Source organism: Rhea pennata, chromosome 5 (genome assembly GCF_028389875.1).
Source record: "Rhea pennata isolate bPtePen1 chromosome 5, bPtePen1.pri, whole genome shotgun sequence".
In the NCBI taxonomy this organism is placed as follows: Eukaryota; Metazoa; Chordata; class Aves; order Rheiformes; family Rheidae; genus Rhea; species Rhea pennata.
In genome coordinates this window covers 41,151,533-41,178,781 of record NC_084667.1, presented here as the reverse complement: position 1 = coordinate 41,178,781, position 27,249 = coordinate 41,151,533, and the positions used below count along the sequence as shown (strand labels likewise).

General features: G+C 45.8%; 2 protein-coding genes and 2 long non-coding RNA genes across 7 annotated transcripts in view; 2 read left to right on the top strand and 2 right to left on the bottom strand.

Annotated features, from left to right (window-relative positions):
- Positions 1-1,309: 1,309 nt before the first annotated feature.
- On the top strand, positions 1,310-12,759 carry LOC134141345 (EF-hand calcium-binding domain-containing protein 4B-like). Its single transcript, XM_062577508.1, has 8 exons — positions 1,310-1,555; positions 1,734-1,875; positions 2,122-2,203; positions 4,535-4,649; positions 5,707-5,814; positions 6,572-6,648; positions 7,443-7,536; positions 9,573-12,759. The coding sequence occupies exons 1-7, from the start codon at positions 1,310-1,312 to the stop codon at positions 7,525-7,527; spliced, it is 855 nt and encodes a 284-aa protein (XP_062433492.1). The 3' UTR covers positions 7,528-7,536; positions 9,573-12,759.
- An 824-nt stretch (positions 12,760-13,583) lies between these two features.
- CD151 (CD151 molecule (Raph blood group)) overlaps positions 13,584-27,249 on the top strand; it is a 40,731-nt gene continuing 27,065 nt past the window's right edge. Inside the window, exon 1 of one of the 4 annotated variants that reach the window (XM_062577513.1) lies at positions 13,584-13,745. The gene's annotated coding sequence lies outside the window, so the exon portion shown is untranslated. Of the gene's footprint in view, positions 13,746-23,781; positions 23,805-24,279; positions 24,591-27,249 lie in introns of those variants that run through there. The other 3 variants (XM_062577509.1, XM_062577510.1, XM_062577511.1) reach the window with 3 other exon arrangements.
- Positions 14,084-16,580, bottom strand: LOC134141620 (uncharacterized). Its single transcript, XR_009958672.1, has 2 exons — positions 16,263-16,580; positions 14,084-15,967 (listed from the first exon to the last, which is right to left on the bottom strand). It is a non-coding gene; the product is annotated as an uncharacterized LOC134141620 (long non-coding RNA).
- LOC134141347 (uncharacterized) lies at positions 23,077-23,763 on the bottom strand. The gene is made up of 2 exons (XR_009958599.1): positions 23,481-23,763; positions 23,077-23,334 (listed from the first exon to the last, which is right to left on the bottom strand). It is a non-coding gene; the product is annotated as an uncharacterized LOC134141347 (long non-coding RNA).

The window sequence follows — 27,249 nt, the reverse complement described above, 5'->3', positions numbered from 1 at the left end:
AAGCTGCAACAGATCTAAGATACTTTCTTGGTTCTTGTCAATAATTCCAGTGGTTTTAGTCAGTTATTCTGTCTGGTTCTGTCAAAAAATGTTCCTTTGCTTACTTTGCCACTGTGGATGACATGTGTCAGCATGCTCCTGTGCAATCACAGGCAGTGTAACACCTATGCCCCAAAACAGAGCTTGAGCAGGGGGAGTGGGGAATTTTGCCTTTGAGAGCATAGCGTGGCAGGTTGGAAGCTTGTAAAAGCAGTTGTCTGTCAGGTCCTGGCACTCTGACTTTGGGCCAGGTGTGGATGCAGGCCAGAGCAGAGCCAACATTGGGCAAAGTGACAGAGGAACTCAGGAATACGACTGCCCTGGGACAGGGCTCTGGGGTAGTCGCTGTGTTTCAGGTAGATGTGCCCATATACTACTCCTGCAGCAGTGTTGCTGCAGGAGCACAGAAATTTGCACTGCCTGCCCACCTACCTCTCTCGGAAGGGCTTTGCAGCCCCTGCAGGTCCCGGGCTGCTGGAGCTGTACAGCAGCAGCTCCCAGTCTCGCTAGTGTAGCCAGCTCAGGTTCCATGATGTGAGGGTCTCACTGCATTCTGCACACCTGTGGCAAGAGAACTAGGATATGGGATGGCCAGCAGGTTTCTGCTCTCCTGACTCAGTAAGACTCTTCTTCAGCAATGGTTGGGAGCGATGGACTTATTTCCTGGAGCAAGGCTGTGTACCTTCAGCAGGGGACAGTAACATGCATGCACGCTGCACGCAGCCTCCTCAGGGCACGCAGCTAGCCCTCACCCTAAACTCTGCGGTCAAAACTCTTTTTGCTAATCTTGAAAACTTTATCACTTTTTGTGTTGTTTTGGTAACTAAGGGGGGGTGGGAGTTGTTTCTTTTCCTTTGTCTTTTTCCAGTTGCCACTGTACTTGCATACTTTATGTGTTTTGTCCTGTTTTTCAGTACTGGGGGAAGAGGGAGGCAAAGAAGCCTTGAAAATCCATAAGGTGTGAAGCTTTTATTAAAGTTAATGAAATGTATATTACCACATATGAGTACAGCATTGCTCAAGTGAGCTGTTTCTCTTCCCCCAGGGGTACAGCTGGTGTCTTAGTCATAGTTAGTGTGGGGAGTAGTGTATGTGTGAACTAGAGTTCCTTCAAGCATATTGTTGGTACTAACCGGATCCCACTGGTTGTTTGGGGGACTCGCGACCTCCTCCTCCTCCTCTTCCCCCCCCCAATCCCATTTGTGGTGCCTGTGGACTTTGATACAGACAACTGGCTTCTGCAGACCTTCCCTTTACCTTCTCTGTGGATATGGCAATGGAAGAACCCAACAGGAAGAACTGTAAATACTTCCCAGGCAATGGGACAGACTTGAAGGTGGGAAAAGGCACAAACTTTGGAGAGAAGAGCAGAGATGAGGAAAGATGGTCAGTGGCAGCAGATACTGAGAGGCTAAAGATGACTTTGAAGAGCAATGTTGACTATAGAAAAACAGCAGACGGATTGAATGATGCTCCATTGCCTCCTAGAGGACAGCCCATTGGCACAGAAACCCGGGTGAGTCTCATTACTAGCCCTTCTTTCTCAAATATTTGCTACCAGGGACTTCAGGGTTCTTTACTGTCTTCCTGGCTAACTCTAGCTCCATAGGTTTGTAGGCAGGAGTCTGTTGCCTAAATCAAAGCGCAGCTTATAGCTGGGCTTCTCAAAACTGCATCCTTTTCTTCCATTACAGCTCCAGGCACTGGAAACGGCCAGTTATTCCCCAGATTGCATGTTTAAAGTGGTGTTTGTGGGCAACTCTGGTGTTGGGAAGACTTCCTTCATCCACCGCTTTTGCTATGACAGGTTCTTGGCAGACCTCAACGCAACCATTGGTAAGTAAAGGGGTTCCTGACCTGTCTGGCTAAGAGGAGTGGGAATGTCAAGTTGGATGTATGCTTTTCCCCTCTATTTTAGTCCAGGCAATTTCTAACCCTAAAGGTAAAGGTTGTCTCCTTCCAGTTTCCAGTCAGTCTTCTAGTTTCCCTGAACTAAATGGTGCTGATCCTGCTCACTGGTCTTTCAATGGCAAGTAGTTTTCTCCTCATCCTATCTTATGATGCCTGTTACTTCCTTCACAGGTATTGATTACCAGGTGAAGAGTCTGATGGTGGATAACACCCAGGTTGCCTTACAGCTTTGGGATACAGCTGGACAAGAGAGGTAAAAAATTTCTGTGAAGATTCCCCACTGCCAGGTTCAGTATAGGAAACAGGAGATGAGGCGGGTGGCAAGGACATCCTGAATCTTGTCTGTGAGAAAATTGTCAGTTGCAGAAGGACCATAGTGTGCACAGCAGCTATTCTGGTGCTGGACCTGAGGCAAAGGTCCACATCAGAGACTTAGAGAAGTTGTGGTTGCCAAGCAGGACCTGATGAAGATGAATTTGAGGACTGACAGGAGAGTATGTTTCTATGTGCCTGCTTCTTAGATTTGTGGCTTCATGTAGTCTTCCCATAAATGACTGTATAGTGAGCTTCAAAGCTCTTACAGACCTTAAAGTTCTCTTTTATTGACCTGCTTCCAGGAAGAGCTATGAGACAGAGTTGGTGACAAAAATCTCTATGTAATGATTTCTCCAGCCAAGATGGAACCAAAAACCCTGGATAGATGTTCTATTCTCTGATTCAGTTGTACTGACCTCTAGCTTCAAAATCATAGGCCACCACTAGAGGTTGTCACCAGCACTGCTTGGTGGAGAGCAGAGTAGTAGAAGGATGCTCCTCATCAGCTGCTACCAGAGAGAAAAGTCTGTCACTACCTTTGTGTAACTTGCATTTTATTTAAGATGTACTCTGAAGCTGAAGATTGAAAGCCAGTTTAAGGCTGCTGTTCCCCTCAGAGCCTGGTAAAAATAAATGTTGTATATTTTGTGCTAAATATGGCATGGGGGCAGACTTTCAAGGAGGCAGTTGAGGTCATGGGAAGATTATAACCTTGAGCTGTGCTAACTGAAATTAGTGATGCTGTCTATCAGCCAGCTAGTCCATGTAGATTCAGTGGGAATATATTAAGCGGGGTTCTGTATTGAAAAGCAAACTTTTTTTTTCTTCTAAGTTCAAAGAAATCATGATTTCCCTTCTAGGGGACTCCTGCAGTTATCTCAGTGCTGAAGCTGAGCAGCAAGGGGGAGGTGTTATTACATGAATTGTGACATTTTATTGAGGCCAGATCGCATCAGAGGTTATATTCAAAATACCGTCTTTGCAGAAGGCAGTTCAGTGTATGGCCAAGATCCCCTGCAGCTTTAGCAGGTCTTATATGTGTACTTGCAAGGAAAACTTGGCTGAATAGCTTTCTTGAATAGAAAACATGAGAGTAAGAAAAAAACATTTTCTTACTTCTTGAAAAATGTGAATTGCTTCTGATTGGAGGTGTCCAACCAAACATCTTGAGCAAGAGAGAGGAACTCCTCAGAGCGTGTTGGGGGGAGATGTCCTTGGGGACTTCCCTGAGCCTAGTTCTCACTACATTTGGTGTTTCTTCTGGAGTGTGTGGCATGTCCTGTAGTTCCAGAGGTGCACCTTGACTGCCAAAGATACAGTCTGTGCTTTCTCAGTCGGATTAGTTGCCAGAATGCCATGCCCTTAATTGTGCTAGGAAAGGACAAGCTTCAGACAATCAACTAAAGAGTTCAGGAAGGCCGCTCCTTGCTATAGGTTTTCTTGGCTCTTAATAGCATAGCAGAGCTTATTATTCTGTGCAAGGCTGAAATACACAGCTCTCTAGTGAGATCCCAGTACTTGTGCTGCATTTAATTTTAACAGTTTGCAAGCAATGTAATATTGTGTCATGGCCCTACCATGAAATTCTTAAGATTTTGAGGTTTTTTTTTTAATTGGAATTTATTCCCCAAATACAAGTCTGTGGTTCTAACAGATTCCCACAGGACAGAGTAGAAATCTGACGGGAATTTCTCCTGGAATTTTTTTTTAACTGCTGAATTTATGCTTGGGAGCATTGCTTTATAGGTTTGAAATTAGATTAGGAATTTGGAATCAGACTGTATCAATGCTGAGGTCTTAATTGCTGTTTTGGCAGCACTGGGGCAGATATTATGCAAGCCTCATTTACACTGTGGTACAGCTTAGTCTGCAGATTCTTCCAGACTTCAGGTAAAGGTCGTGTTTTCCCTACTCATTCCCCTTTTTAAAGGCAATTACTTTTTACTCTCCCACCTAATAGACTCATCTTTGTTTCCTTCCTCCTGAACTGAAAAGGTTTTCCTTCCCGCTTTCTCAGCATCATCCGTATAGAAACTCTCCTGCTTAGTCCTCACTGCTTGGTCCTTTGCAGAGATGGGGCCTCAAAGTCCCAAGGTTTTGACCTGTCCATTACCAGCCTGTGCACACATCAGCTCCAGGGGATGCGTCTCTCCTGTGTAGCTGCCAGGCTTTGCAGAGAGCCTGCACTAAAAGACCAGTAATCCCATTCTGTTTCCTGCCATTCCACAGCCATGGTTTTGAGAGCATCTTTGGTTTCTTTTGGGCTCAGGTTTCGGAGCATTACCAAGCAATATTTCCGGAAGGCAGATGGGATTCTGGTGATGTACGACATTACGGCTGAGTGCTCCTTCATGGCAGTGCGGAACTGGATGAGCAGTGTCCAGGTGAGAGTGAGGCAGTGACTCTAACTCTGTCACTGCTGCTGCCTCTGTCTCAGCTCCCCTCTGGGAGCAACATTCTTGGAGGCCTCGGGAGATCTGGCTGGCCTTGGGAAGATGAATTATCACAGCAGATGCTACAGGTATTTTCTGTGGTAGTGAGTTTTGGACAAAGTGTGTGTAGTCCTAAGAAAGCTGGTGGTACCCCATTAAATGAGTTGGGATGTTTCTACGGCAGAAGCCAGTGGAAGCTGCCAGAACAACAGTGTGCAGTAAGCAGCTCATGTGCATTGGCAATGTCTCCTAAACATCATCACGTCAGACCTGCGCTGGGGAGAGGGGCTCTCCTGGCATCCAGCCTGCGCACAGGGAAGAGGGGCAGCCCTGATGCGCTTAGACTCAGACCTGCAACACACATGGACAGTGCTTTGTGCAATCACATCTTGATTGCTTTGAAATTTCTAGATGAGACTGTGTAACTCAAGCAAAAGCTAGTGGGCCACTGGAGAGGGAGTTTTGTGTAAAGTAATGGGTTCCAGAAATCACCTAGGAGTAACAGATACTAGTGAGGCCCTATGCAAGAAAGGATCTCTGCCTGGAAGTTGCTTAGCCTGCTTGGCCAGTGAGTTTTCAGCTAAGTGGTTGAGTTCAGCATAGCACATCAGGTGAAATTATTCAACAAAAAGTATTGAACTTAATAAGAAACCCTGTCTGAATTTAAATTTCCAGTAGCCTAGTAGGGCAAAATTGCTGCTCTTTAGGTTTCTTATTTCCCAGAGAGGAACTTAAATTAGGTCTTATCTCCCCTCTCTATGCACCCCAGCTGTACACACCAAACACTTAGAATATATTGCCATAGTTTAACTTCCCTCCACAAATCCCTGGGGCCACTTATGAAATGGCTCTTTTAGAGAGCAAAAGGGAATATTTTAGCAGCTTTTTCAGGGACCCTGATTCTGCTGCCACTGAAGTCAATGGTAAAACTCCTGGAATAGGATCTGCTCCAGGATATTTCTGTCCTTCAGACAAATCTCATGGATGCTTTGCTCTGTTCCTTTTGCAGGAAGGTATTGAGGATGGAGCTGTGATCTTTCTGCTTGGAAATAAAACAGATGCTGTTCCAAGAGGGGCCCGGAGTGTGCCCAAGGTGGAGGGAGAAAGGCTGGCAAAGGTGTGACTCTGTGCAATCCTGCTCTGCGGCCTCCCTGCAGCTGGGAGTGGGGCAGCCTGGCTGGAGGGGAGTCCTTCTGAACTCGGAGCCATTTCCGAATATGGTACCTTCCCTCTTGCCCCCACCAGCTCTCCAATGCAAGCAAGTGCCAAGGCCCTTCGGGTACCAGGGAGGATGGGATGGTTAGCCTGTGGCAGACACTGGCCCTTGAGGAATGCGAATGTGCTTCTCATGGATGCCGCCTGACAGTGATGCCCAACCTTTCTGGGGGGAGCATCCATGGTCATTTTCCTGTTCATTTTCCCATCTGATGCATGCTCTGCCCAGTCCTTCCTTGCTCCTTGTGTTTGCATGCCTTGTCGTGCCTCATCCCTCATCTTTTGGGCAGGAGGAAGAGGGCAGAGCTGTTCCCATGTTCTGGACACTGTAACACAAATGTGACACAATCCAAATACCCTGGGGGGAAAGGGCCTCTTCCCAAGTAACTCTCCCCTTTATGTCCAGCATTCCCTGACAGATGCTCCAGATAAGCCCAGCACTGCTGAAAAACCACCTTGTGTTCCCACGTAGGTGAGCAGGATGTGGGCTCTCGCCCCCGCCACTGGCAGGAGGGCACAGCAGGCAGCAGCTGCCCCCAGCAGAGCGAGGTGACCCCTTTGGACCTGCTGGGCAGGGGGAAAGGGCTGGCTCCTGAGGGTGCTGGTGGATGGTGCAGGGAGTCCGCTGCAGATGTTGAGCCTTACTCTGCTCTCTGCAGGAATACAAGGCTGTCTTCTATGAGTGCAGTGCGATGACTGGCTATAACATCGTGGAGCCCATGCTGCACATGGCCAGGTCAGTGAATGGGCTTGATTTATTTATTCAGAATTAATATATTTAGTCAGAAAAGCTTAGTGTAGTATTCCAGATTTTAAGATGGCATTCTCAGTTTGAAATCTGTATGCACTTACAATGTTTTTCTTCCTTACTGGATTAAGCATTATACAAAATGTGATATTTTGGTGGCAATATTTTTGAAAGGGGATAGATAAAGCACTTTGTAAGGCTGAAGGAAGTTTGCTGTAAGATTCCAGGGTTTTAAAAAGCAGAAGTATTTTTGAAAAAAAAAAAGTATTTGAAATTTTGCAACAAAAATATCCTCTTGCTTCCTCTTATTGCTTTCCTTCCTGCTGCTTGAATTTAGCAAAGATGAGGCAGGACTTAGCTACTAAGTAAGTTTTCCCAGTTAATAAACAGCTAGGTGAATCATATGTGAAGCACATGCCTTCGAGGCTTTGTTGGCCTATCTCTGCAGGGGCTGACCCAGGTAGGTGGAGTGAGCAGCTCAGGATCCTGTTGTCAGTGTGGGAGCTTGGAAATAAGGCACAGACCACTCAAGCCCCAGTCTGGTGCTCTGACAACCATGCCGTCACTTCTTGCGCCAGTCTTTCTCCCTGGTCCTGTCCTCCTGGAAGTTTGTGCTTATTTTCTGTGTGATTTATTTATCCAACAAGCCCAACTTTTTGGCCAGTCACTTTTCAACATCCTATATGGCCCTGGCTGATGGGGAACAAAGGGCACAGACAGATGCCTTGGCAGGAAGAGCTCAGTATCCAGGCTGTATTTTTGATCTGTGTGGCTTATTCCAGGTTACTGACAGCACAGGAAGACAGGCAGAGGGAGACTGCCCTGCAGCTTGAAGCTGTCAGCAGGAGGAAAGGGTGCTGCACCTAAGGCACAAGAGTAAGTCAGCGAGAGACACATGCCAACGCTGGTGCGCAAAGCTGGGCTCCTTTTGAGCAGGCTGAATCTGATGCAGCTCTGCAACCACTCGGGGAAGATGCAAGTTTTCCCTAGCTGGGAGTATCAAGGGACTAAATCAGGACAAAATGTATATGTTTTCTGTACTGTTCCATTTCCCACTTTTGCACGGAGCCCTGATCTCTGGAGGCCTCTCTTGCTTTGGAGGAACTCTGCTGATATTGGTTAATGGCACAAACTGGGCCTTCTTTCCCTAGCAGTTGCTTCTCTGTAAAATGATGCAGTCTTGTTCCTTCTGTTTCTCTGCAAAGATGTGGCCTATCAGCAGAGAGTGGAGGACATCATGGACAGTGTTTTAGATATATGATATTATTGTTCAATTGTGTAAGCAATAAAGAGATTATTTTAAATTTGGGCTGACTCTAGGTAGTGATCCATCTCTTGCCAAGAGCAGCCTCTCTTCTTGGTTCTTTAAGTGCAGAGCTCAGCTGAAAGCCTGCTCAGATAATGGGAAGGCCTCCATCAGTTCCCGTAAGATCTGGATCCAGCCTGCTCTGTTTACCGGGAAATCTGGGTTGACTTGCCAACACTGTAGTTAGCCAATTCCATTTGTGGATAGAGTATGAGCTGCAAACCATTTATCCCAGTGGCTTTCTTCGTTCTGTTACCCTGTCAGACCTTGGCACTGTTCCCCTTGTACTGTTTACAGACCACAGCGCGGTTGCCCTGGGACTCACAGGTGACTTTATAAAATAGGTGCTATTGTTTTATAGCCACCTGCTGCGGGAGCTGTGCAGTAACTGCTGGCAGCAGTGCTGTACATAGCCTGTTTTAAGGCTGAGTGCTGCCCATTTCCTGCCCCTCTCATACTTTTCCCTGAAAAATCTCCAGCAGTTAGGAGGTGACTTCTCTGCAGTACCGAAAGGTCATGCTCAAATCCCACCTTTCTGGCTTGACTGTAATTCTTTCAAACATGCTTCGTGTGGAAGCACAAGGCAGCTGCCACAGCTGTGAAATATACCTAATCCCCTTGCAGCGACCTTGTGGAATAACCTGTTTCCTGGTAAATGGCCTGAGCAAGAGCAGAATTTGAACCTCTGCCTGTTGGGAAAGGTTTTGCTTGTCACCAGGGAGTGGAGCAAAGCATGGGAAAGTGAGGAGTGAGATAGGAATGGGCTGTTTGGGCTCTGGGCCCATATGAGCACCTTTCAGCTGGCCTGAGCCTGTGGGACACTGCGCACAGCTTGTACTGTGCTTGTACATGAAGCCCTGTTGTTCTTTGGGCCGTGACGCTTTCTGTGTTTTGTAGCTCAATCATCCTAAAGGCTTATGGGACTAAGAGAGCTTTTGTAATGCCTTGTCCCCTTTATTCTTGAGCCTCTCTCTGTGTGACTTTGAAATCTTGGGTGCAAGATGTGAAACTGCAGCTATAAAACTGGCTGCCCAGCCTTGTAGTGTAGAGAACACCTATATTTATCCACTGCCCTTCCTCTCTTGGGATAGGGCAATTACTCAGACTTCAATTCTGTGTGTCTGGTTGCTGTCCAAATTTCTCTGGGAATATCCCAGGCAGGAAAAGTACTTTAAGTCACGACAGCCTGTCCGCATTACAGAGATTTTCCGTGATTCCTCCCTATGCAATTTCCTTCTGATAGGAAAGAGGAAATTGCTCTCCAGAAGAGTAGGATCCTGACCAAAAGGAATAACTAAAGATAATGAGTTCATGATCAGTCCTTACTGCTGACTGGCTGTGTTTCATGCTGTTGAACAACTAGTTAATTCAATTGCAAAAATGCCTTTCAGAGACTAAGAAACAGTAAGTCAGAAGAGGTCTTGCAGGGACCAGGGCTGTTTTTGCTCTGTACACAGCACCAACCAGGCTGCCAGCAGAACTGCTTGTGTTTGCCAGAAAGTATGTTTGGGAAGCAAAATCCTCTCTATTGTTCTCAGAAAACACCTGTAATCTTTAGATTACTCAATGGTAACCCAAAAATGGGCCTGACTTTCTTGTTTTCTAGCCAATGTGGCTCTGAAGGAACCCAGAGGTTATCAGTTGTCTGTCCCTGCTGGTGGTAAGTACAGGAGGTTTAGAAAAGCTGATCAAGAACCCTCATTCTGAGGGCAGTACAAGAGCAATTCATCCTGTTTTGTTTATTTTTCCTCTTCAAAGCAGCCAGAGTTTGGATCATCAGGGATGGCAGTGCAGAGAAGAGAACTCGGGGAGATGTTTCCTGAATGTCTGGGGACAATGTAGTGCTTTCAGAGAGCACGCACTGTAACCTTATGTCTGTATTTCTAGAACTAGACGTATATTTAATAATATCTCAAGCACCCTTCTCACTGGAGTTAGAAATTTGGTTGTTCTTAATCCCTGTGCCATGGCTCATTTCCAGCTGAATTGGATACTTTTGTATGTTACAGAACTAGAACTCTCTGCATCTTCAACCAGAGAAATTATTACTCATTTCCCCTTCTATAAACTGATGGTACAGTAGGTACTTCATTTTAGATTCTTTTTTTTTTAGCAGAGACAAAGTAGACTTTTGTTTAAACCATGATAGGGTGGCACAGAATTTGAGCAGGTTGCACTTAGACAACAGTAAGCACCAGAGTGGGTGTTACATGGATGGGACAAGGATCTTTCATTGTCTCTCCAAAGAATATTTCAGTTTCTGGTTAGAAAACCTAGACACATTCAGTCTAGAGGAGCATATTGCTGGTATTTGAACCTTTCTGATAAAAGATCCAAACTCATCTAGGAACCACTTTTCACAAAATTCCTTATTTTATCAAATCCACCTATTTTTTTTGTCAGAATCTCTCCTGCTTTCAAATGGCAGCCTTGGGAGCCACCATCCTCTGTGAGCAACTGCAGGAAACTGCAGCATAAATAAGCAGATAATGGTGGTATCCTGAGATGGTAGGAGACCTAAGACAGAATGCAGAAATAATTCTACCTGGAGGCTTGCTTATTCCTGCACTGTGTTGGCTGCAGTTTTTGGTGGACAGGTGGCTCTTTGCACATAACTTGTAAGGCATTCTGAAATCATACCACAAAAAAGCACTCCTCTTACAGCCTGGCAAATGTATCCTGGCACATGTCACAATGCAGCTGGGTATGCAATCAGAGCCAGAGGCAGAGGAGAAGAAACAGCTGCTCTAATAGGCAGCCAGAGTCCCCCAAAACTTCACGCTGAGGCAAAGGGAACCCACTCTGCCTTTAGTTTCACTTTTCTCGTGTTAACATGTTATAGATAAGCCTAACAGGATGAGCCTGACAGCATCTTTCTGAAAAAAGTTAGAATGATGTTGTTTAAAACTTTCCTACAGGACAAATGCAGGAATCCCAAAGGCTTGGGATGTTTCTTCCCTTCTGCCTGTAATTGTGATGAATAAGGTATCGGGGAAAAAACATCCAGCTTGTCAAATAATAGGATTACTAGCATTACTAGAAAAATCCTCACTTAGAATCAGGATCCTTGTTTATTCTCTATTCTCCTTGCTGCAGTCACGTGCACTTGAACACACTGGAGACATGACCGTGTTCATGTCTCATACCTGCTTCACGTGCCTCCCTCTCAGGACGGAGGCCCAGACAACCGTATGGTAGAGCCGGGGTGCACGGACAGCACAGAGCTCACTGGCGAAGGCTCGTGTCATCCCTCAGCAATTACACACACGAGTCCAGCTCTTCGTGGGATTTCTGGGAGTGCCCGCTGCTCCTTCCAGGGCAGCTTGTTCCTGTGACACCGCTGGCACCTCAAAGGCATGCTGGGGTACAGCTGCTTGCGCAGATACACTGGCTACTGTGGCACGACTTGGGTTTCTTTATTCCAGCAGCCTGAGCTCTAAGGAATGTTTTCCACTTATACACATTTAATCAGTTCCTGCCATGGTGGTCATGCAGTCTCTCCTGGATTCTTTTCTGTCCTGTTACTGTTTTCTATTCATGTCTTTTTCATGCACTTTTGACTTGGTTAATCACTTTTTCCACATATACTGAATAAGTACCTATGCTCTGGTTATAAACAGACCTTGTGTTCAGTTCATGATAAATATCTTTAACACTCTGTTTTGATATCTCCTGGTCCATATATCTCTCCAGTAGATCTATAGTACTGCAGTTCTGAACTCTTAGCTCTTTGAGCCACTGTCATTCTGCTTATTACTTATCTAGCTGCTTATGAGTCACATTCATAGTTAGTTGCACACTACAAGAAGCGAGCCCCAGATTCTTCACGCCTGCGAGGCATGCTTTGTGTGTTCATTAAGCCAAGCAGTTTAATAAGGCCCTGCAGACTCTGGAGTAGCTTTATGCCTTTTCTTAGTCCACTAGTACTGACCAGGTAGAATTAGTATTTTCAAAGTAAAGGCTATGTATCTAAGTGTTTACAGAAGTTACATTCGTGCAGTTCTGGGTACAGGTGGTGGCAGTGGGTCCTGCAGGTGAGCAGGCAGCAACCAAAGAACACATTCAAAGGGCAAAGTGTTGCTGAAACGGCCTGTTGTGTCATTTCCTGAATGATGTGACCAGGCCGCTGGGTCCATGACTGCTCCAGTAATTAGCTGGGAGGAACAGGGTCTTGTGGTATACATCACCTCTGCCTTCCCGGCAAGGCCCACGGATGCCACATAGACAGCAGTACTGTCTAGCTGTGCCCATTTGCTGACCTAGATCTGCCGAGGTGGGAGGTTGTGGTCTCTCCTGTTTGTACGTGAAATCCCTGGACACGGGAAGAAGGCAGCCAAGTACAGCTGCACTAGGCCCTGCCAACGAGGGTTTGGGCACTGGGTTGGGACATTTTTTTTTTTTTTTTGTTCCTGGCCCTGCCACAGGCTTTCTGTGGGAATCGGAGTAAACCTTTAGACATCAAAGTGTGACTAGTCACTTGAGTCCCCTCTTTTCAATCACTTGGCTCTTCAAGGACTCTAAGCTAAAACCCAGTTAGGTTCCCAGAGGGCTGAGGAAACAGAAGTAGATTTATTTCCTCCTTGTAGTCCTTTTCTTTCATAATGCTGCTTATACTTAAATGAAGCTTTTATGCTTGTTTCCACTTCATACCTAGATTTTTCTTGCTCCTTCCAGTTTTGTATGAAAAGGGCTCTTCTCTGCTGCTTTTGGCCTAACTTGGCGCCTATTCTTTTGAAAATGTTTCTTTTCTCAGCCTTTCTGGGGCTGCAGTGCCCTCTCTGGTTCCTTGTAAACTGGATGATGAATAAATAATGAAAAACAAAACTGTTATGAATTGAGTCTCTCCTAACAGTCCATGCATGGCTTTTTGGGCTGGCTGTCTTGGTGTCTTGCCTAAAAATAGTGTGGTATCAGTTTATTAATCTGTTTACTCACTGTGGGGGGAAGGGGCGTGGAGCAATTTTGGAGTGTTTCACAGTAAAGACAAACACCCCAGTGGTCCTAATCTGTTTTTTTCCCCCTCCCTGCTCAGATCTCAACTCTTCCTCGCTCTCATTCCCCTGAAACTGTGCATTAAGCCCACTCAGCCACCAAGGGCAGTGAGTGAGGGGGTCTTTCCTCTGTGACCAGTCTCTGCGTGGAGCTGTTTCTCTGCGCAAGGGTATTGGGACACAAGCTGAAATGAGGTAATGGAAGAATGAGACAGTGTGCCAGTCAGGGCTTGATTTACAGGATCGTTCAAGAAAAAACTCTTTCACAAGCAGCTCTGAAGCATAAAAGAAAAGAGAGTGTAAAACTTGCATTCGTTGCAAGGTAGTGCCTACGGCAATGGAAACGCCAGCTTGTGCTAAAGGTGGAAGGAGCCAAAGGTCGCTGCTGATAGAGATTTAGCAGGCTTGCCCAGCGCTAGCAACTCCAAGTACTCGGAAAGCGTGCCGTGGCGGCCGCTGGTGTGTGACAAAACTCCGGATTTCAGGGTGTTTCTGTTCTGCAGAAAACAAACGAGACGGAAGGCGGGCTGCGGGCCGAGGCCGTGCCGGCGGCAGGGGCCGGCGTGGACGCAAGGGGCCTGGCTGCCTGGGGCGGGAGGGAGGCACCCGCCCGGCGAGGGACCGCCCCGCGGGGTCGGGGCGGTGGCGCCCGCTGGGCGTCCCGGGGCTGGGCGGGCCGCACCGCCTCCCCCCTCCCTCCCCTCTTTCTTCCTTCGCTGCTTTCCTCCCCCACGGCGCGGCGGGTCCCGGTGTGAGGCAGCGCGGCGCGCTCCGGGCGCTGCGGAGGGGTGAGACGGGGCGCCCCCGAAATGGCGGTCTCTCGGGGCGGGCGCGCGGGGGGGGCGGGGTGCGGCGCGCGGCCCCCCGCGGCCGTTAGCGGGGCGCGCGCGGCCGTTAGCAGGAGCGAGGCGCGCGGATCTCCCGCCGCCCCACGCGGCCGTTGGCGGGCGCGCGGGCGGCCGTTAGCAGGAGTGGGGCGCGCCCTCGGCCCTCCCCCCCGCGCCCCCGAGCAGCCAGACCGCGGTGCGAGGAAAGACGTCGCGCTGTGGGGACGGGGCTGGCTGTACTTGAAATCGGAGTGGCCCCCTGCCCCACTGGGCAAGGGGCAGAAATAATAATAATAGCATAACAGCGATTAATGGTATTTAATAGTAATTAATAATAGTAACTAATAAGATCCGGCTGCAGCATGTGGGTCCCGCTTTGTTGCCTGTCAGAAGATGACTTGGGAGCTGGTGTGCCTGCCCAGTGTGGTCCCGGCGCAGGGTTGTCCCCGCAGCCACTCCTGAGGGGTGCGTGGCCTGGCCTGGTGTTACTGTGCTGAGCCACTGGTGTACCTCGAGCGTATCTATCTGCCGTGTGTCCCGCGAAGAGTCCCTACCCGGTCAGGCCAGCGTGCAGCTCTGAGCGTGCTGTGGAGGCGGCGGGCAGCTCCAGGAGCGGGGCTGCGGGAAGACGAGGCTGAAGGCAGATGCTGTAAAATCGCACAGCCTTGGGGTGGGGGGGTGAAGGGCTGCCTATGAATGTGCTTCGTGCACCTGCAGAGTCCAGTTCATTTCTGCATTTGTATGTTCTCCTCTCCCCTGCTCCCTTCCGAACTGCACACTGGGGCACTGAGGGTAAGGTGTTTCTTCTCTACCTGCCTGTGATCACCAAAAGTCAGGCCTAGCCTCTCAGTCACAGGACAATTTTTCTTCACAGGACCAAAGACACACGGCACATTTTAGAACTTCTCTCAAGTTTTGGTTTTGCATTTTTTTAAAGGTGTTTTTTATTTATTGCTGGAAGTTCAGAAGCTTCACACAGTCTGTGCATTAGAAAGATGTTCTGAATGTTGCCGTAATCTTGTGAAACTGTGTTTATTTCCCTCTATCTTGCATTCACTATGTTTCCCTTTTGCTTGCCTTGTTGTTGTAAGCCTATATGCTTAACCTGCAGAACCATCAGAGGCAGAGGAGAGGGAGAGGGGCCTTGTTTGCTGGAGAATCCCTTTTGTTTGCTTTCTGGAAGCTGAATCAGACCTGGTGATGAGTTGTTGTTGCACCATAGTATCACTTGCTGTCTTTCCCATTAGTCCTTGCTCCCTGTCATCTCATGAAGAGCATAAATTGTTTTTAAAAATTTCTGACTCTTCTCAAGGGCTTGTCAATGAACCTGTTGCAATAGCCTATTGGATTTTAGCAATTATGTATCCTTATTTCAGGCTACTCTGTATCATCCTTTAAAATAACCTTAGTTCTCCTCCTTTTCTTTAACACAGTTTCCTTTCTTGCTCTGAGTCTGTTGTGTCTGTTCGTGCAAGGATTAATTAAAATGATATCACTCATCCAAGGTAATGCACAGTAGCAATCATTTCGTTAAACAATTTACAAACACGCCTCTTATGCTTAAAAGTGACCATTTGTGAGGCCGTCATCTAGGTTTATGAAGAAGCTTTTGACATAACAAGATACTTCCTGAGTACTATTGAAACAGAGGCGTCTCTGAACTTGTCATTATTCAGACATAAGTGTCCAACTCAGTCCTCCTGCTAGACTTCTACTACTGCCAGAAAAGGACTCCTTGTGGTGGAGAGACCATAATACGTCTTGTGAGATGTTGCAGTCTGAAGTGAAGAGAAAAGGAACTGTCTCAAACAAGTCTCAGCATTCAACAGTTTTGGACCCTGATTTTGACCACAGACAATATTAAGTGCTAATGTAATATTGATAGCTTTCCTGGTAAAAAGTCCTCGTAGTCCCAGCTGTACATTGACTAAAGTAAATATGACCATACTTCTTCTGTTTGCTTGAGGTAACATCCCACACGTGACGGCTCTTCTCCATATTGATATCTTGCGTGAGGTTCCCACTGGGACAAGACATGCCTGCCTACGTCTTTTCTCATGCTGCCTTCAGCCATTTCACTCCTGCATCTGATGGGGCTGGTCCTTTCTGCTGTGTGTTTTGTGGATGCCAGACAAGTTTTCTTTCTCTTGTCTCAAGGCAGGCTTGCTGCAGGAGGGTTTGCTCTTAAAGACAGTGCAGAGAGCAGAGCACTAAGTAAGAAAAACTGTGGCAACTCAGCTGGGATTGTGGTTGTCCTTCTCTTAGATCTAGTATAGAAATAATTCCCTGAGTGAGCAAGTGATACCAACCTAAAAAGACTTTTTACAGACACTTAAGCTTCCCAATCCTTTTGTATGGAAGTGTCATGCCAATATGGGAGTGGACAGGAAGCTAAGGCAGACATTTGCCCCAAGTCAATGTTTAAGATAAATGTGACCATGTTTCCTGCCTTCCAGGTCTTTCCACAGTGATACTTACTTTGTCATTGCGTGAGATGAACAGCAGTAGCACTCTGCAGCATTGCTTATTCTTTTGTTGCCAGGTGATATTATTAAGAGCAAAGCACAGCTTGTTTTGTCAGACTGAAGTATGGCACAGGAGAGACGGACTGTCTCGCCTCGTCCTGCCGGCTGGCAAGCCCTGATAGCCCTATATAGTGTCGTCAGCTTTGCTGATCAACATGAGTACTTATGGCAATGACGTCCGCTAGTGCAGTTTGGCACACTGCCTCCTTTTGCTAGGCACTGTGCGTATCCCTCCTTTTTTGCAGGATTTCTGTGTTTCTCTCTTCTCCTACAGCCCCTTGTCTTCCCCTAGACTGCAAATGATGCACCTAACCTGAGCAAGTGCTGGCATACCAACTCCTCTGCTACTCTACCGCTGTGCTGATATATACTTAGTGTAGCTTCTCTTCAAGTATAGTAAGGCAATTGCAGCCTAAATCTTGGCTCTACAAAAGATATTTTCAGTGTGGCCTCCTAAAGTTTGTGCTGATGAGTGTGAGAGATTCTTCAGTAAGGGGGTGGAAATAAGCTGCTTGTATTCCTTTGTCAAGTAAAAATGCTAGATTGGGGTGGCTGGTGTAGTGCTATCTATCCCTCAAAGGGAATTCCTGAGAGGCATATTATATTATTCTCAGCTAAACATAATTGTTGCACGAATCTATAACTGTTTCCTGTGAACATACACAGGTCAGGCAACAATTCCCTTGCTTTTGAGACATCCCTGAAGGCACTGACTTGATCTGAGTGTCCTTTAGTTGGGGTATCACACAGGCACGTTCAGTAGTTCTACAAAGTTTGACTTTCTCTCTAAGGACTGCATTGGGCTACTTCTTATGCATGGAGGGAGAAACATGCATGTGTTACATGAATCTGTGGAAATCCACAAAAATTCCTTGAGAAAGAAATAATATACTAAACATTTTTACTGCCATGCATGCCAGGATATAATAAACTATCCTGTTTCTACATGATTTAATCACTTGTCAAGCAATTCTGTTGTCCTTGTGTGTTTTCCTTTTGCCTTCTGACTAAGACAGAATCTCAGAAAGATAAAAGATGAATTGACTGATCCTGAAAAAACAAAAAAGGGGAACTTTTAAATTTTATATCCCACTCTACTTCTGTCCTCAGTGACCTTGTCAGTCTTATTCTTTAAACCTCATGAAAAGATCCTCTTGCACTCGCCTCCTCTACTCTGTACTCAAGTCTGCTCCTGGGCTTGACATGAGGTTATCTCTAGCTGCTCCTTGAGCATGTGCACCAACAACTGAAGTTCTGGAAGGCCTGAGGGAAGGCAACTCTCCTGGAAATCTCAGCCCTTCTCAGCTTCCCTGTCTGTGAGGAACAGAAACCTGGTTGCTCCGGTTGTTTAAAAGCCCTCAAGATCCTGAAGATGAAAACTAGGTCTCCTTCTGTATCACTTGCTTATTCCTCCTTTCAAACCCTGAATGTGATTTTCCTCTTCCCTGTGCAGTTGCATGCACTAGCAACTGCAACAAAGCCGAAATAAAGTGAATAGGGTCACTGTTCATAAAATGGCTCCATCTTCCCGTTCCTTTTTTGTATGTGTGCGTCTCCCCAGAACAGTGGCCCACATTTCAATCTGGGAGAAATGTCCTTTTCCATGCCACCACTATCCCTATGCTGGAAGCCTTAGTGTGGTGGGTGAGGAGCAACCAGAGTGCAGCATACAGATGAGCTGTTGTCACAGGTCTGCTGAGAGCACCATGCACCATTTTTGCTGATGGTGCCAAAGGCCTTCACTGCTGGACCTGGCTGGCAAGTATCAGCATTAAATCTGGAGCATTGCTGACGAGTGTAGCTCTTGCAGGGACCCTGCTGCATCATGCCTGTAAAACTCTTCTACCTGTGGTCTCCACAGCCTGGCCATGGAGAATTAATCCATTCAGTGCTAGTAGTCTCCTGTCCTGGCTGCTGCACAGTAATAACAATTTAGGAAGAAAAAGAGAGACCAGGAGGATAGTTTCTATTTTGTACCTCTAGTATTTTGTGCCAGAATAAAAGGTGTGTTTTGAGGTCTTGGCCACATTGTAGTATGACTGGCTGTGTCCCTGTTTTTGACATAAATTCCTCTTGCTTGTTGAGTGGTTATGATTCTCTGCTGTAAAAGTGCTGTGCAGTTCTGTAGGTGCATTTCAGGTAGTAGTGAAATAAGCTAGAGATGTGACTGAAAGTGTTGCTGACTCTTTAGAGGGATATAAGCAAAGATGCTGCTGTGACACATGCCAACTGGGGTGTTCATGGAAGTTATATATATATACATATATATATATACATATATATATACATATATATATATAATGTGTGTGTGTGTATATATGTATATACATGTTTGTATGTATCTATGTGTGTGTGTTTTGTGCATGCTTTTGATGACCTCAATCCTTGACATAGTGGAGGCAGAATACTGATCTAGTGGGATAAAGGAGGGCAGCAGCCAGGAGTTACTTTCTTTAGAGGTTAATAGAGAGGTCCTTGGCAGCACAGTGCCTGTATCCATGCAGAATGCGATACTTACATGGCATTTTTCCATTTTTTTTTCCATCTGTAGTGGGTGCTGCTGAGTGTATGTGTATAAGAGGTGAGAGCATGTGTCTAAGTGAGGGAATACAAAGGAAGCAGGAAGCAGCACACAGAGAAGCAGAGACAAAACATACTTAAGTAAGGCAGGAAATGAGAAATGGAGGAGGTGCGGGAAGGGGTATTCAAGTCAGAGGATTGATGCTGGCAGCAGTAATGAGGCTTTGTAAGGATTAACTGAGCCAGAAGTAGGTGACATAAAATGTTTGGTGTTGACTGTTGTTCCATATCTGTTGCCCGTACTGGATCGAAATTCAGAAGGAGCAAAGTTCATTCTTCCAGCTCCAGTCCTCTTTCCTTCTATAAATGCCTAATGCAGTCAGTGAATTTTTGTGTGTGCTTTGCAAGGGACAGCTCTCTTGATTATAAACATAGCAATGGGGAGGTGGTGGGGCAGGAGAAAGAACTGTGAGGCTCAGTCTAGGAGCCTGTGTTTAGATGGAGTTTGTTGCTGCAAAGTGAAAGGTTCACACTACTAAAAAGCTGTGGAATTGGGCTGCAATCTGCAGTGTGTTTCACATATGTCTTTGTTCACATAGGAGTGGGGCAGGTTGAGAAGAAACAAACACGTTCTGAAGATGCTGTAGGAGAAAGATCTGGCTGTACTTTACAAATGGGTGAGGTGAAAATATGTCTAATACCTCGCTCTGGAAAATATCTGCCCTTATGTGGGAGAATGGGAGCATTTCTTGTAGGCAGGAGGAAGTTGGTCATTTACAGGTTTACTGGTGACACCTGCAAATAGATTTTTTGACAGAAGGATAGAAAGATTTTTTTTTTTTTTTTTTTTTGATAGAAGGAAAAAAGCTTTTGGGGGCCAAACCACTAGATGTATTGTGATGCAGTCAGCACTCTGCTGAGTTAAGGTGGTAGATGCCTACACGTATCTATCTGAGTGTTGGTGATATCAAAGCAGGGTATGTTTCTATTTCTCTGCTGGCTTTCAGCTCTTAGTGCCTTCCTCACGGATAGATTATGCACATGCTTGCTTTTGGCACTAATGCTTTGCAAAGTGTAGTCTCTGATCCGTTAGCAATACCGTCAATGGGATTATAGGCCCTTGGTTTCTAATCCATAATGTAACAGTCATTGGTATCACTGTCCCACCACTTTCAATGAAAGCTCACGTTTAAGGAGGGGATTTAGCCTCCTTTCTAAACCTTGAGATGTGTCTCTGCGTAGAGCGGCAGACCACAAGATTTGATGTTACATATTTTGGGGGCTCTAGGTCTTGGTTCAACTTCTGGCTCTGCCAGAGTGTATCACTTCTCTATGGAAAATGAGACTGGTAACGCCTGCCCTGGCTCTGTCTTGCGTATCTAAATTTTGAGCTCTTGGGGCTGAGATTTGCAGCTCCGTACTGCACCTGGCAACTTGGTGATTTGGTCTCTCAGAGATGTAGTTGGTGTACAAATAACAGACTCTTAGGATCTTTCACTGACAAAAATCTATTTAAAACTGTGATTGAGTGTGGCAGGAGACAGGAATTTCTGGGGGAGGGATTTATGCTGTGTATGAAATGTATCATATTTTGGGCCTCGCTGACCTGTGACCTGCTAATGTGCCAGAGCAGCAGTGATGCCTGCATGGTTTGTTCTCAAAGAGTCTCTGATCCTCTGTGATCACACTGCTAGATTAGAGAAAATATGAGAGAAGGACATTTTCAGTCAAATTTATACACTTACTGAGGCAGCCTGCAGATGCCAGCCATGCCTGCATTTCTGGCATGCCAGCTAGTGAGCAGTGCTTCTGGAGTGCTGGATGTGGCAGGAGTGAGTCATGGCTTGTGAATGTCAGTGTCTCTTATTAGCTTTGATGGAATCCAGAAGGGAGGAGTTCATATCCCATATCCTCCCTTCATTGCCCTGGAAACAGAGGGGATTTGTTGTTTTGCTTCTTGGTCACCCTAAGCTGCACGCAGAGTACCCAAGGACGTCACAGGGAGCTTGCATGTGCGGTCAGAGCAGTGTGGAAGCTGGGTACTCAGACGTGCGTGTGGCAAACTGCCTCAGAGAGCCCAGTCTGGAGCAAGACCTGATCTCAGGTGCAAGCCTAATGCTGTGTGTAAGGTAGCCTTTAGGAAGAGCCTTTAAAATTCTCCACTTCCTTCCTAGGTGGAGTCTCCCTTCTCAACAGCTGGGCCATTTATTCCTTAAATATAAGCTCTGCGTGTGTATGGGGAAGTGTTGGGCTTTGAGCTGCAGAAACAATTAATCATGTTGTGGAGTAGAAGGGCCGAGTCCAAATGTATGTGGAAGTACAACTTGCCAAGGAGTGGAGCAACTGCCAAGAAGCTGAAAGTTGTGTTTAGGTGCTGGTCTCCCCTTGCTATATGGATGGTAGAGCAGACCTCTCCCAACTCAGTGGGAGACTTGGTTTAGATGAGAGCTTTGCCAGAGATGAGATAAGGCAAGAAATTTGCCAGAGCCTTATTTAGTCTTCAGTCTCCTTTGTCAACTTGGGGGATTTCCAAAGGGCCAAATTCCCTGGCATCAGCAGGCCTTTTTCCTGTGTTTGGGGAAGGGGAACCATCAGGCTGCTTTCTGCACATTTGAGTCCCAGTTCACGGTTCCACCGCTCCTACTGAGCCAGGAGAGAGTACAAGCCGTATGGCTGAGCTCCTGTGCTGCAGTAGGAACGAGACCACACTCCCTGTGCAGAGCCAGGAGAGAGTACAAGCCGTATGGCTGAGCTCCTGTGCTGCAGTAGGAACGAGACCACACTCCCTGTGCAGAGCCTCAAAGATGGGCTGCTTCTGGAGAACGTATGGAAAGGCTGCTCTGTTCGTTGTCTGCTCCCCAGGCCTCACCTCCCTGTAGAATGTAAGCTGAATTTAAACCACTGTAGTTACACCAGGAAAAATTCTCATTGTCAACATCGCCGGCCATTTGCCCTCAGGTTGCTGGTCAGGTTTTGAGGAAATCTGGTCCCTGACTCACAGCTGTGCTGTAAGAAACCCAGAGGGAGGGAAAGGCAGACATGGTTGCAGGGGGGAAAACTCTGCTTTCACTGGTAGCACAAACTTTACTTTGGACTAACCACATCAGTCTCCAAGTGGGAACAGCCGTGTTTTCGAAACAAGGAGTTTAATTAAATTTGCTACTTCATCCAGATTTTAAACAATTTTTTAGGAAAAAAGAAAGAAAGAAAAAAGAAGCTCTCTTGGTGAGATAAGAGTAGTGAGATTATCCAAATTGGTAGTTTTATTGATATAACTACAGTAATTTAAGCAATAGTGTACTTACAAGTGTGTAAGTGGGAAGCTGTTTCCCTGTGAAGAAAAAGCATCAGAATGTTGGAGATGAATGGCAAATCCAAGGCTGCAGATCAGCAATATCTGGGCAAGTTTGTACCTTTAAAAATCATGTCTGGCCAGCCAGGCCTTCTCTTTCTGTGTTGTCCTGACCAAATGATGTTTTCTTCCTGCATCTGTGCACAACAGTAGTGGTTATCCAGCCAGATGTTGCTTTTCTACATGCATGCAACTGAAGAGAGGAGTTTTCTGAGTGGCAAGACTTGGGCACCAAAACTATCAGTGCTGAAATGCTCATTAGTTTGAGGTCAGTAAAAGAAGGATTATATTTTATGCCAGAATTGTCCTGGTTACTTCCAGCGTGAATTTTAGAGTTCTATCTAAATTCTTGAAAAGCAAGAAGTGACATTTATTTTCTGGGTATTCCTGAATATCCTAGGGAGACCTCATTTTCAGAGTGGACAATTAGTACTGACTGAAACTCAAGTCTTTCTTGCACAGCAAAGACAAGGTACTTAGGTTTTCAGAAGCTTTTAGCTATGTTTTTCCTGAATTCTCTCTGGCTTTTGTCTTTAAGACCATCAGTAAGCCCTTGAATACTAAAAAAAAAAAACTACTGGCAAACTGTGCTGTGAATTCCCTTTCCCCGCCTTGGTCACTAATGGTATGAGGGGTGTTGAGAGGCAGATAATGAGTCTGCCTGGTACTGGCAGTTTGCCATGTTCCTATCTTCTGCACACAGATGAAAAAGCTCTGCTGTTTTTTGTTGAACTCAGAGTAGTCTGAACCTGGAGCATGTGCCAATAATGTTCGGAGGGTCTCTGGAGGGAATGAACTAGGTGTTTACGCTCATCTCTTGAAATCTTGTGTTTTCCTGGAATTTGAGTTAATCCAGGAGTTCCAGAGTTGTAGAATGAAGGGACTACTTTTAAAATTTCTTGTCACATATCTTTTATTGTAAAGCTTTTAATAGAGAACACTATAAAGACACATGGTTCCACAGAGCCATTCAGGATATGACAAGCTGATCACCAGTTTGTGACTGGCCACCGGCTGATCACCTTGAGAAATGTCGTAGTCACATGCAAGGAACCCTATGCACCACAGGGACTGAGTGGGTGAAATCCTTTGACCTGTGTTGCTGTAAGAGATCGGATGATATGATATGGTCCCTCTTGACTTAAAAATTGATCTGGGGGAGGGAAAGAAAAAAAGTAATAAAAAGATTGGCTTTAACTCCTTTTTGGCTTTCCTGTAATGAGGCATGTTCATATAATTCATATAATAGATCAAATATATTCATATAATATGGGTATATATTCATATAATAAGGGTAACCTGAACTTGGAGCTGCTGTAGCCAAGGTGTGTTGACGATGGAGAAATCTTTTGCAGGATTTTTCGGTTAAGTTCAAAGTCCAACACAGTCTGTGCTTGAATCTGTTAGAGGAACCCTTTTCCAGTTGCTTATTCCTATCTGCTATAAATGAAGCAGATGATGATACCCTCAGACAGACTGGCCAAAGTCCGGAGCACTTCAGTACTGGTTATAGCTCTGTTCCCTTTATGGAGAGCTGCGTAACCTGCTCTTCCCCTGTACACTTGAAGCAGTACAGCTCTGAGAGCTTCTGAGCAAGCCCAGCCCTGGTGCCGCTGCGAGCAGGTCTGTACGCAGACTGGGAAGGAGAGGAAGAGGGAGGTGTTTCAGGGACATGGTTGGCGTCTTGGGGCTGGGGGATTTGTTTACATCTTGTTGGACTGTGCTCGGGGGTCAGGAACTTATTTTTTCCCTGCCCCCTGCCTTGGCGTTGGGCCAGCAAGTAGTTGCCTTGAGGACAGCCCATGCCTTCCAGTTATTTATTCACATGCTGACGCTTCGCTGTGAAGTTTGCAGCTGTTCTAAAAACAGCTGCGTAAATGGTTTTGGTGGAATCATTAAAACCTGCTACACAAGAGAGAGGCGGAAGGGGGAGGAATGCTTCGTTTTTGGCTGGGGGTTGTTTAAGTTTTACTGGAAGAATGGTTGTTTTCAGGGCAGCCTCACGCAGCCTTGATTGGGCATTGTTTTCAGCATTGCTCCTGTAGCAACAGGAGAGAGCGCTCCTATGGACTGGACGTACAGCTGCAGGAAATGAAATGTCATTTAATTTGCCCTTGGCCATGTTGGATATTTGATCTGCTTCTAGTAAAGTGTTTTTAGCTCTGGAAAGGAAGATGACTTCTCTAAACGTTTAATAGTTGCTCAAAAAACAGTCTCCTTGGAGACATGGACATTGGGGTAGTATAAGGATGATGGGCAGAAGAGACTTCGTGGCCCTTGCTGAAGCTCTTTGTAGGGAAAGGTTGGTTGCCGATATGAGAGTCTTCCCACCTGAGGTGGCTGTCCTCAGTAGGAGGGAAGCTCTTATAAGGGGACGTCACTGATAGCTCTCTAGTCTGCCAAATTAAGGTAAGACTTGTTGTAGCACTGTTCTGTGGCTGCATAATCTCTTTTCTTTTCTGTCAGTGCACTGGCGTGTTGCAGAATGTGTTGCCCCATTACCAGTACTGCAGATAATAAACCTGTTGCTGACGTGCTCTGAGGTCGTCTCTGGCATAGCTGGCACCAGTACTGAGATAATCAACAACATATCTGAAGTGATGAAACTGTCACCTTAGTTTCTGCTGTCAAATCCCTTCTCAGCTGCTTTTAAAATATAGTCTTTATGGAACTGAAACTGAGACTGGCTTCGTGGGAGAGATCTGTGCTGCGAGTACAGAAACTTTCACTTTACCTGTTTCCACTGCAGAAAAAGTGAACAGGAACAGCCTGATTAAAGCAGAACAAACTTTACATAAAAGGAAAAGCTGGTGCCAGCTTTCTGTGCACTTCTTTGTTTACTGCTGTGCTGTCTGCAGTCAGGTGTCTCAGGCACAGGCATGGAAGTGCTAATAAGTAGCTTGAAGATTTTGTGTTGTACAGCTTTGCTCACTGTTGTGGTTTTCCAGAGGACAGAATGGTTCAGCAGATGGAGCATAAATCTTGAAATGTGAGGAAACTGCACCCAAGCCTTCTCTCTGCAGCCAGTGTTTTATCTGACTCAACCTCATTCAATCTCTATGTGCTCCTACATATAACATGGAAATACTGAGACCTTATCTCTTTGCAGGTTTGCTTTGAGGAGTTAAACGGCCTTGGAGGCTGTGAGGTTATATAGGACATTGTGTCATTGACAGGCTAGAAGTGTACCCTATGATGACACCAGCTGCTTTGTGTTTGAAAAACTGAATATATTTTGATGACGGGATTTAAAGTCCAATGATCTGTTTGTGAAGTAAGTGAGATGAAAATGATGGAGTGCAGTGGGTACGCACCCAATATTGTGGGTAGGTGGAAAATCTATTGGCCTTTGACTAATCAGCTGGGACAATGTTGAGATTTGTAGGGAACGAAACTGAAAGCACCTTTGCAAAGAGACTCTGCAGCCAAATGGTTAGCAATGATATACTAACTACACGATAAATGTCTGGAGGTTAGTCTTTGCACTGAGCTTAAACACTGTGCACAAAATGGTTATCCATAAAGAGTGATAAAATAGTTACAGTCCCTGTGGTATTTGGAGACCACTTTGAGTTCATGCACAGAATTCCCTGACTGGTCTTCAGCATGGCTGGGAGGATTATTACAGATGGGCTTGTTATTATTGGCATAGTCTAATACTGGCATGGCTACAGAGGGAGGGAGATTTTGCAAATATTCCCTGAAAACAGAGAGGATCCAGTTGCTTCTCTTCTGGGAGCTGAGCTGGAAAGGACAGGGTAATTAACACAAAGGGATCAGGAGGAAAGCTGATTCTGCACGAACTCTTTTGTTCTTTTGTTTAGAAATTTGGTTTAATGCTACTGATCAATTCACCAGTGCGGACAAAGCCCCGCTTTAAAAGAAAAACCTGGTGGCTATGAACAGAGATAGAAAACAGAATTAAAAGCACCAACAGCAGGCTGTAGTGAACACAGAGTTTCTCTTGCCTGTTAGCTAAGCCTGACCTATCTGAACTGCTGTTCCTAGTCAAACTCTCATTGCTGTGAGCTTTCTGCAAACATACAGCAGGCACTGATTTCTGGCACTTCTAATGAGAGAGTAAAAAGACTGTTATTGTTCCTCTTTTCAGTTAGAAAGGCCAGTGAAGTGGTTCCTGTATATAAATAGTGTAAAGTGCTTTGGGATCCCTTGGGATAAAGGGGGCTTTATTAAATACAAGATGATGTTGTTCGACACAGAAGGAGTTCCCATTAATCAAGCACTGAGTGCCTGTCTCTTGCCTGCCTTATGGTTTTAACCAAGGCCTGTGTGTTTGAAGGGGCCTATTGCTTTTCAGATTATCAAATTCTGGGAGCAGTGGCCTGTGGCTTCATAATTTGAGAATGTGGCTGTCTCTATGTGTTTTGTTAGGACCAGAAAGCCTTATCGAGTGTTTTTGTGCTCCAGAACTGTTCCACTATAAAGCAAGCAAACACACACTCCTGGGCATATTTTCTTGCTCTTTTTTATCCTCAAGGATCCTGAAATCAGGTTTCATCACCTCTGCCAGGTTTGAATAACCCCATCATAAAATACTTACTACACAGGAATGTGTGTGGTGATGAGCATACAGATCTTTGCTGAGTTTAAAATTAATCTCATTGTTATTTGTGTTTCAGTAACTCCTTCACCTAAGGAGTAAATCATCTCAGAAAAATGAGGGGAACAGCTGAGTGCTCTTATCCTGAGACAGCTCTTGTGCTGAAGAAGGTGGCTACTCGGGTGTATTAGGCACATAATTCCTCTTTGGATTCCTGGCTCTCATTATAACTAGTAGGAGTTAAGGGCCTATGTCTCTCTTGAGAAGTATATTCAAAATATATCATCTAGAGCCATGATAGAATAAATAGGTGATTTTGCAAGTGTGGCCCCTCACACTCAGGAGGATGACAGGTTTTTTCTAGGAGCAGGTCTTTGACTCATCTGTAGAGGTGACGCCCGGGCCCAGAAGGTGCTAAGGTGAGATCCTCCTAGATTCCCAAGACATGATCTCACTTACCCTTTTAAGTTCTTCAGAAAGACCTCCTTGTGGAGAGGTGGAGCCAAG

Coding starts and splice junctions, on each gene's coding strand:
- LOC134141345 (XM_062577508.1), top strand. CDS start 1,310: ATGGCAATGGAAGAACCCAACAGGAAGAACTGTAAATACTTCCCAGGC. Junction 1,556..1,733: donor CCATTGGCACAGAAACCCGG/GTGAGTCTCATT, acceptor CTTCCATTACAG/CTCCAGGCACTGGAAACGGC. Junction 1,876..2,121: donor AGACCTCAACGCAACCATTG/GTAAGTAAAGGG, acceptor CTTCCTTCACAG/GTATTGATTACCAGGTGAAG.